This window comes from Contarinia nasturtii, unplaced genomic scaffold (genome assembly GCF_009176525.2).
Source record: "Contarinia nasturtii isolate CC-2019 unplaced genomic scaffold, AAFC_CNas_1.1 Cnas_scaffold_129, whole genome shotgun sequence".
NCBI lineage: Eukaryota > Metazoa > Arthropoda > Insecta > Diptera > Cecidomyiidae > Contarinia > Contarinia nasturtii.
In genome coordinates this window covers 1017749-1027595 of record NW_022197486.1, presented here as the reverse complement: position 1 = coordinate 1027595, position 9847 = coordinate 1017749, and the positions used below count along the sequence as shown (strand labels likewise).

Below are 9847 nucleotides of genomic sequence, written 5' to 3'. Positions count from 1 at the left end.
ATTTTTTTAAATAATGTTTGGAGCTCATGATTATTCTTACCCATTCAAATAACCTACTAATCGAAGAAAAATTATATCAGGTAGAGATGGAATCAAATTGAGTAAAAACTTGTTATTTATTCTTTTATCAAGAGTTAAATACTTATTTCCTTACCACATAATAGTTCAAATATATTTCATTTATTTTTAGTTAATTTGGTGATGTAACTAAAAAACATAATTAAAAATGGGATCAAAAAAGCTAAAATTTCCAACATATGTTGTTTTTATTGGTACTTAGAGCTTTTATTGAAAAGCTTTACAATTCATTTATTTGGATGTTACTTGTAACTTGTAAATATTGAAACGATAAACTGTGTAACTAAATTGGATGTAGCTCAGTCAGCCAAGAAAAAGAAGAACACACCAAGGAAATAATCGCAACTGAGGTCGGTGAAGCATACTAACGTCTGATAAATGCTTATTAACGATTCCTTAAACGAAATTGAAGATATCGAGAAGAAAAAATAAGTCGACTATAAAAGGTGAAAGCAAGAAAATGAAACTGAGCTATCACGGGCATTAATCAATAACTAACATCAAATGACTGTCCAAATGCCCGCTTCTTATGAGTCGTTACTTCAAATGTTTATTTTGGCTTTATGTTATTCATTCCCTTTATTTCCGTGTTTTTCGAGGTGTATCGATTTGCCCTCCAATGAACGTCGTTACATTTTTGGTTTAAGACGCAAACCATGACAACTGGAAAAAAATCTGATGATGCAGAAAAATGAAGAACAAACATCATTAAGAACAGCATAAATTATAAAACGATTTGATTGAGATGAAAAATAAAATGAAATAAGCCAGTCATTTCATTGGGCTAAAATATTCTGCTATTTTATAGGACATAAAAATATCTCCTATTTGTTACTAAATACTATTAAATAGATCATATCTCCTTGTCCTATTTGTCCTACAAAATGGCACTGAAATAAACAAAAATGCACATCTTCATTATTTATTTATTCCGATTTGTTCAGTAGTTGTATGAAATATTTTATAGTAATTTTATTTATTTAATTGTTCATAAACTCAATATTAATTAATCCGAATTTGAACCGTCACTATCGAAAATTTTCGAAATGGCATATGCTCCTAATCCAATTCCCCCAATACCTGCGGCAACCTTCAAAGCATTTGATCCAGTACTACTTTTTGTCGGGGTATATGTTTGATAAGTCTGGTGTGGCGCATAATATTGTGTCGGTTGACCTGATCTATATGCTTCGGTCGGATGATATTGAATTATAGTGTGCGGCGTTTGGTATTGACCGTAATATTGACCGCTCTAGAAAATGAGACACATTCTTGAACCATCAACAATAATTATACATAAACATTGACTGATTAAATCGTGTTAATTTGGTGAGAGCTAAATTTAGGTGTTTATTTAGGTGTCAATAATTCAATGCTCAAACAAAACCAAAAAGTGATTAAAAAAATAAAACAGTTTGGTGTACAAAATGTGAATACTAAAACGGTTTAATGGTGTATATCTTTGTGCAAATATACCGGATACGTTTGCTGATTGCTTGGAACTGCATTCACCGTTGTCGAAAAGGATGCATGTGGATCTTTGAACAATAAAAATTAAACAATTAATTTCGTTTATCGCTGGAAAAATTACTGTCATCATTTACTTGGTTGGTATGGCGAATGTGGCTGATAACTTTGATAGGATGGTGGCTGGAAATTTTGAAAGGGTGGTGGCTGATACGGTTGTTGGTATGGTGGAGGTTGTACAGCCGATGTTGACGATGTAATTGCTGGCAAAAGAAATAATTCATTAATAATTAATGGTAACACTTATATCTACGATTCACTGTTTTTGTCTACTCACTAGAAAGTATTGGAGCAGTAGGTGTCACCGAATTGTATACTGAATTTGGATCGCCTTCAAGCTTTATGGACTGAATGGACACTTGACCACTAATAAAAATGAATCGAGCACTTGACAATGGAATACGGTGATTGAAAATGGCAAAATGTCGGCCATTCACTGCTATCTGTAATAAGACAATTTCAATATCATTACATAGGGCGTAAGTGCACTTACATGTAATGAGTCACGCTACATATACTATACACACACACCTTAAAATGTTCTGCTTCAGCAAGAATTAAAATTTCGAATCGTTCCCCATATTGAATGGGACAGCCCCCCATTCTCTCTTCAGGACCCCATGCTTGTACAAAATGGTTTCGCACAATCGCATTTTCATTTGGACGAACGCTTAAATGAAGGTTTATATCATCCGATGGCGATATAATCGGACCAGTTTTGATATCAATATTGAATCTAAAAAAAAAAACAAAAATAAATTATTTCATTTCTTAAAAACCAATTTGTTAAAGCAAACCTGTCATGGCGAAGCATTTCACCATTGATTCTGATCATCAAACCATGATGTAGGCCGCTAGGAATTAAGCCCAAATATGGAATTTTCTAAACAAATATTTGTATGTATGTCATTAAATACGTCATTTTTTTTAGCTATTTTTTTTATTTTGAATGAAATTAAGATAATTTTTCCTTACCGGATTAAAGGCAGGCAGTGTAGCCATTTTTCAGAAATTCTCTTGTCGAAAAAAAATCAAAAAAAAAAAAAAAATTATAACAACCCCACAAACTTGACTCAAATTATTGCTACGACGAAATATACTGAAATTGTTTCTGATTTGTTGCGTTGTTCATACTTGATTTATATGGAAAATATTAAATGTGACTGCTGCTTGTAATTGTATATAATTTTTATCTTATCGTTGAATATTACTTTTATTTGTCATTACATAGAATGCGTGAGTCATAGTCATAATTATATTTCAATAAATCGTTTCTCAACAAAAGACGAAAACAAAAAACACTGACATCGGCAATAGAATCAAAATGTGTGAAAGTATTGACTGGACAGTGCTAAAATGATAAGTATAGGACTTGTATAGGTTCAATAAGTATTGGTGCACTGCATACCCAAAATAACAAAAAAGTGTCGAGATAAGGCACGAAAGTTTAAATAAGTGTATATTGATCACAGTTCACTGTAATGTTTGAAGTTTTTTTTTCGATCACCTCATCAGTGGCAATGACGTTTTATTCTGCAAATTTATAGAAATTACGGATTACTCAAGCCCAACCATATTTATGAAAGACAAACTTGATATAATTCATTGTAAACAAACATTTGGTATTGTAAAATAACACAATCTTTGTTTATAGTGGTGAGCGACCTTGAGTTTAGTAAATATTTGAAACAAAAGATGGCATATCATGTGAATTCGATTTGTTAATAATAAATTTGAATTTGAATGTTCCGTTAAAATGATTTTTTTTTTATTTTGTTGAAAGAATGTTCCTAAGACTAAAAATCAGTCTGTGAATTACATTCAAAATATTATCAATAAACATTGCAGTTAATTACTTCTAAAACATTTGATTATTAATTACTATTATTTTTTTATTGTTCACTGATTAAAGCTACTATGAATTAAACACTTTTACTAGAAAAATGGCTAAATTTCTAATTTGTTGTATTTGCAACGAGATACGTTGCAAGTTTCTGAACCTTGCCAGATGTAATGCTATCCAAAATCCAATTTGGATGAACTTGTATCAATTTCTTACTATCAATATTTGTTTGATATTGTTCAGTAATGAAATAGCAGCAGTCTGGCACATTTTTTGTGACCTTTCCATAGCACATGATAATGAGTTCCCGAAGATTTTTGCATGTACAATTATCGGCCAAATAAAACATATCAAAACAGCGAAAAATGTCCATTCGGTAATGTCGACCAAAAGCTTGTCGCTCAATTCGGTTTATCTGTTCAAATGAAATATTTTGATAAGTCAACAAATGCTTAAAGAAGAAGAAGAAGAAGAAGAAGAAGAAAAAAATAACTGTTCGTTTACCTCAACCGCTCTTGAAAATGTTCGCATTTCATAGTCCGTTTCATATTGCCATTTATTTAACTCAACTGATTTTACAACCCAGTCGTAACTTAATATCCAAACGCCTCGTATTATTCCACGAAGAATATTCACTGTTCGACGATTGTCCGAGATCAAATGTGTTGTATTATTGCTTACTTTATTTTCTAATTGGAATTTTCCCAATTTTTTGACGGCCTAATAAAACAAAAAGCACAAACCAATCAACAACAGTAAATTGAAATCAGTGCACACTTTTACAAACTTATAACAAAATCAAATAGTAAATAAATACTGTTACTAAAGAAATTACCATTTTTTTATTAAATCTAGATTAATCATAAATCACACAATCATCAGTTTATAAAATGAAACCACAATTTTTTTTTCCTTATTTTATATTACTTCAGTTTTTTTTTTCATAGTTTACATTGTTCGAAAAGTTGGACACAAATTCGTTTACATGAAAAATGATGATAGTTCAAATGAAATGAGTGCTTGATAATTAGCTACGATTGAATTGAGTTAAATTTTTTTAAAATGTAGTTTTCATTCGAATTTAAATTGACAATCATCGTTAATATCACTTAAAAAATTTACTAAAAAACATGTACGAAAAAAATTCCCTAGTTTTAAAAGCATTGATATTATCTGTGAACCAACTTATATCGCCAGTTAAATTAATTTACCAATAACGGAATTTATCAAATGTCGAAAAGAAAAAATACGAAAATCCCGAACGAATATTTCCCCGAAAATTTAGGATTTTTCCTGGAAAAGAATCGTTTGGAATAAAGTATTTTCGGAAAAACTTCCGACATTCGAATATACCACAAAAATTTGGCCGATTAAGTCGAATGTGTTACAGTAACGTATCTATGTATATTTTGATGAAAATTTCTCTATGAAAAGGTTCTGCGTACCGCATTTGATTTATCTCTCATTAAATTTAGGTGATGAACTTATGATAACGAATTTATCTGGCGATATAAAAACAATGTAGTGAATAGTTTTGCTTATAGACAAAAAATTCTTTTCTAATGCTTGCACTGACCATTCAATAGTCATTATCACTTATTTCATTGAATATTACAGTTTCTTTTTAATAAAAAAAATAAAATAAAATAAAAGCCAATATGAAGGAACAAATAGTTGCGTCGACTGCCAAATTGATTAACTAAACTACAAACGTTGCTTCTACAAAAATAAAAGAAGATGTTTCTCAAACACTCTCTATTTACTGTACAAATCACTAAGGACCTACCTCTGATATAAAATCAATTTGAGACTGATGCATGCTTGTGAATACCAAACCCTGAAGTGAACTGTTATCTTTTTTGGCATTCGGCACCGTTGTTCCATTGGTTGCTGATAAAGTCAAAGACGAAATCAATGGTTTTGTGTCGTGATTAACCTTACGTACCGGTGCTTCTTCAAAAAACATTGTACTGCGTCGTGAAGTGGGTTTTTTGATGATGGGACGTGATTTGATGATGGGCGCCTTTTTTTCTTCACTTGCTGCTACGGCTGTTGCGACCAAATCGTTTCGCTTTCGTTTTTGTGTTGCAGTCTTTTTATCAGTCTTCTGTGTTGTTGTATTCAAAAGTGGACTATTCTCGGGGAACAGTGATGGTGGTGCGAATAGTTTTCGTTTCAATGGTTTCAGTTGTACAGCATTTTGGTTTGTTGCACCCGTGGCTGGCGTTGTTGTCATTTTTTCGGTATTTTCTACCGGCGTTGGTGTTGACTTTGCATCGCCATGAATTGAATCATCAAGTAAATCAGTCGTCGATTGATTCAATGACACATTACGATTTAAATTTTCGATGCGTTGCTTTATAATATCCAAGGTAATGTTTGCGATGGTTCTTCGTTTATTGGTCATTGGCGTTTTCTTGGAGCTAAATGTACTGTTATATTGTTCGAGCAATGTTTTCGGCGTACTGCTGCGATTCTGATCGATATGTGTTTTTGACAATGTATTAATCAATGGCGTTGTTGAACATGTAATTCCTGTATCTGAATCAACATTAAATCATATGAATTGGGATTTATTTCGAGATGAGCACAAATATATCAATTACCTGTAAGTTTATGGTTTGGCGTTTGAATAGCATCCTGAGATATTGCATCAATGGCTGCCTTCGATGTGTGATTTGTGGTTGACTTGTGAACGGTCACATTGGCGTGTACATTCATCGTTTTTCGTCTTGATGTTGTTGTGACTGGTGTGACTGTTGAAAAATTGTTTTGTACTTTTGTTTCTTCCATCGCTTGGGGTGTGTACGTGGTGCGACGACGCAATCGTGTTAGAGCTGCTGAGACGGGAGTGATCGGATTAATTTGTACTTTTGCTTCTTCCATCGGTTGTGGTGTGTACGTTGTACAGCGACGCGTATTTGGTGTGGCGGCCACATTGTCGGTTCGGCTTTTTTCCAATTGTTTCATGAACATCGAACGAATTGTATTTTTTGGTTTTTCATCCACTTTTTTGAAAATCGATTTTCTTGACTGTGTAACTTTCGGTAATGTTGTTGGCGCCAATGATTTTCGATTCAAATATGTATCCATGAGATTTGGTGATGGTGTTTTATCGATGACACTTGATGTCGAAATCGATGAATCACTTTCATTGTGCTTTTTAAGACCTTCCAAAATTTTCGATTTGGGAATCGGTCGATGTAGATTTTTCATCAATGTGTCGGGTTGAATACATTTTTGGCGCTAAAATTTTGACAATTAGAATTTTTGTTTTAAAACAATTGATGTACTATTATCGAAGTACACTTTGCTTACCTTTGTCTTTTCATAAAGATCTGGATTTTCATATTTCTCAATGTTTGATATGGGATATGCCTTTGGATCCATGATTACCAAATGCTTTTTGCAAGCTTCAATCCATAAAATTGATACAATTGGAATATTCCAGCTTTTGGCCTTATTGTATGTTGATTGTAAGCCATCTTTGAACACAACGTGCGTGGTATTGCTAAATGAATAACAGAAAATTGATATGCCTCGAGTTAAGAATCGTCCATAGAGTTGAATCGTAAACATGCTCATTACCGTAGAAGACGATCATTGACTTTAGCTCCCAAATTTGCGATTGTGGTTTTTACACCGTTCGTTCGATTTTCAGCACCCGATCGAAATTCAACGTAAACGATAACGTCTTTCATCACCTCTTCAATTGTTTTTGGCGGTTCAATTGAACATTCTTCTTCTGATACAGTGGTCTCACCGTTGGTCACATCAAAGTTATTATAGTAGTTGGCATTAGCCGGGCTACTAATTAAAGAGAAAACATACATACGTCAGCGTTTATGAGAAATTCTTCACAAAATTTCACTTATTTTCAGATGCAATTTTGTCGTGCACTTCTTTTTATACTTAATAGGTAGGTTAACACAACATTTTTTTTTTGGTAATTGTTATCAAAATTAGCATGTATGCGGATTTATTTATAAACTTACTTCATTGCACGAATTGCACGCACACGGCATGATGCCGATGGGCTGTTTAAATCACGTTGAAGTTTGTTCCATGCGGCTGTACTAAAACCTTTTTGTGGTGTTGAACTCATCGTTTCCACATCTTTATGAAAAAGATATGTTCGTTATTAGTTTGTTTTTTGTATTCTTTTCTCATATCAAATATATTTGTTGGAATAAAAAATTAAAATCTTCAATAGATTCAATGGAAATGAGAAAAATCGTTTGATTCAACCAATAAAAGAAAGAAATTATTTGGAAATCAATAATTCACATTGACAGTTGTGAGTGACGAAAAACACAATATGAAAGAATGTGTGAAAATATTGAACAATCAAAATACCGATCAGCCGAACGAATAAACAAGCTTTTCAATCGTATCTGTTTGAAACGAAAACGATTGACATTTGTGATCTCAACAAACAGACACAAAGCAACAAAAGTGTTCCCCAATTGTGTTTCGTTCATTATCTGGACTATGACAAATCTACGTAACAAAATGAATCGCACACTGAGCAAAAATAAATAAGAAGAAGAAAATGAAGATAACAAAATAAAAAAATAAAAAAAACACTGACTGAAAACAAAGATTGAAGCAACATAAATATGTCGTTTGTGTTTGCGATTTTTCGACCGACGAAAGTGTAGCAAAAAGAAATAGGTTGATTAAACACACATAGTGTGAACAAAATAATGTGATCATAGTCAAGACAAATCCATAACAAAAACGACGAACAAAAAAAAACACGAGCCGAAATTAATTATGCATTAGTGTGCATAACATATGTGTATATAAATGTTGTGCATTCAGTGGTTGCGAAATTCCCAATATTCCATTGAAGGCACAAGAAATGCCATAATAATTTAAAACAATGCAATTGATAAAATACGTATAAAAAATATATATACAAATTTGAAATGTAACCTTCAATGTGGGCCACAGTCGCACAGTTATTATCGGCTGGCGGCAAATTTTCATTTTCGTATTCATCCACAGTAGCAATCGATGACGTCGCCGTCTCGTACTGTATCAGTAAATTGTCACCCGAATTGTTGACACAACCATTCAGCGCGGCCTTACTATTTGCAGTGTCATTGATAAAGAGCGGTTCGTCGGGTGTTGATGATAACATTTTAAACAGCTGCTGTTCACCCATTCCAAATGTATGACGATGACGGCGACGATCATTGCCAAGTTCTTGGACAACATTTAGCACCGAATTTGATTCCATAAGCACGCTCGTTTTGATTTGTTTACCACACGATTGCTGATGTGATTGACCGTAGATTTTTTTTCGTTTAAATTTATCAAAATTGATGCTGCTCAAAGTTGACAATTCGGTACTATGAATGTTGGTCGACATTCGTGCCGATGTTGTTGTCGATTGTTTGAACACTGTCGCAATGTTCATTACGCTGTTGTTTTGAGTTCCCCTCTTTCAATACTTTGCGCGGCTAAATTCAACTCGACGTCTCCTATGTAGGTGTGTGCGTTCGTTGTGTGTGTGTGAACTTGGACTTGCGCATGTATAGGTGTCGTCTCAAACTCAACGTCGACGGGTATGATATGTGTCACTGTATGACCCTACGTTGGTCTACGAGATTGCGTATACATCGATGTATTTAACTCAATACACTGCAACACACAATTGAATACTACCATCGAATTGCATAGCAAATGTGATTGAAATGTATGTTTTCTATTCTTCGTTAAATTTAATGAAATTTTGCACTATTTAATTTATTGTAATTCAATGCAATTATATTATCTTTAGTTGTTTTATTCATTTATTCTTTATTATTTTATACATTAAAACATTAATTGCTTATTTTAATAAATGCACTTCAGTTACCATCGATATCACGTCGATCGATTGAATTTTCAAAATCCCAACTGTCGTTGACTGATAAACTTATGCTCGTTATTCTGTAGCGCCAACTGGTGGCCAATTATATAAAACATTTAGAACAAAAATTCACCATCATTCACCATGCCAATGAATAATGTCATCCAAACCAAAACAGTTATGCCATGATGAAAGAAGAGAAATCAAATGCAAAATAAATAATTTAGAAAAGAAAATCCACACTTTTTTCGAATTATATTTCGTTTTTAGCTCAATCGAACTATATTCTTTCTGTTTTGTTAGATGATATCATTTGTCTGAAATTGAAATGTTTTATTTTATAGCAATAGATGGCATTTTCATTTAAAACCAATAACAAAATATGATTGATTTGGAAAACGATTTCATTTTCATCGATCAAAACGAAAATTTAACGGAATTTTAATAAAGTTGTTGCTGCCATTGCATTCGATTGAAATATTTGTTTCGGACCATTTTTCCTTCCAATTTTTTTGTTATTGAATGTATAAAAAGTGACA

General features: G+C 32.7%; 2 protein-coding genes across 5 annotated transcripts; both read right to left on the bottom strand.

Moving 5' to 3' along the window:
- Positions 1 to 990: 990 nt before the first annotated feature.
- On the bottom strand, positions 991 to 3180 carry LOC116347989 (galectin-9B-like). Of its 2 annotated transcripts, XM_031778830.1 has the most exons (8): positions 3014 to 3180; positions 2581 to 2621; positions 2403 to 2488; positions 2137 to 2341; positions 1883 to 2048; positions 1683 to 1808; positions 1555 to 1616; positions 991 to 1330 (listed from the first exon to the last, which is right to left on the bottom strand). In XM_031778830.1, the coding sequence occupies exons 2-8, from the start codon at positions 2605 to 2607 to the stop codon at positions 1085 to 1087; spliced, it is 918 nt and encodes a 305-aa protein (XP_031634690.1). In that variant the 5' UTR covers positions 2608 to 2621; positions 3014 to 3180; the 3' UTR covers positions 991 to 1084. The 2 variants fall into 2 exon arrangements, with proteins under 2 accessions (XP_031634690.1, XP_031634699.1); XM_031778839.1 differs by lacking the exon at positions 3014 to 3180 and having other exon boundaries at positions 2581 to 2702.
- Positions 3181 to 3471: 291 nt separating this feature from the next.
- On the bottom strand, positions 3472 to 9197 carry LOC116346784 (mucin-17). 3 transcript variants are annotated; one of them, XM_031777001.1, is made up of 8 exons: positions 8387 to 9197; positions 7444 to 7564; positions 7037 to 7258; positions 6767 to 6959; positions 6055 to 6694; positions 5235 to 5983; positions 3953 to 4168; positions 3472 to 3863 (listed from the first exon to the last, which is right to left on the bottom strand). In XM_031777001.1, exons 1-8 carry the CDS (start codon positions 8871 to 8873, stop codon positions 3561 to 3563), a joined length of 2931 nt encoding a protein of 976 aa, XP_031632861.1. In that variant the 5' UTR covers positions 8874 to 9197; the 3' UTR covers positions 3472 to 3560. The 3 variants fall into 3 exon arrangements, with proteins under 3 accessions (XP_031632861.1, XP_031632853.1, XP_031632870.1); XM_031776993.1 differs by having other exon boundaries at positions 3473 to 3863; positions 5235 to 5989; positions 8387 to 9196; XM_031777010.1 differs by lacking the exons at positions 3472 to 3863; positions 3953 to 4168 and adding an exon at positions 4387 to 5167 and having other exon boundaries at positions 5235 to 5989; positions 8387 to 9194.
- Between the last annotated feature and the right edge of the window lie 650 nt (positions 9198 to 9847).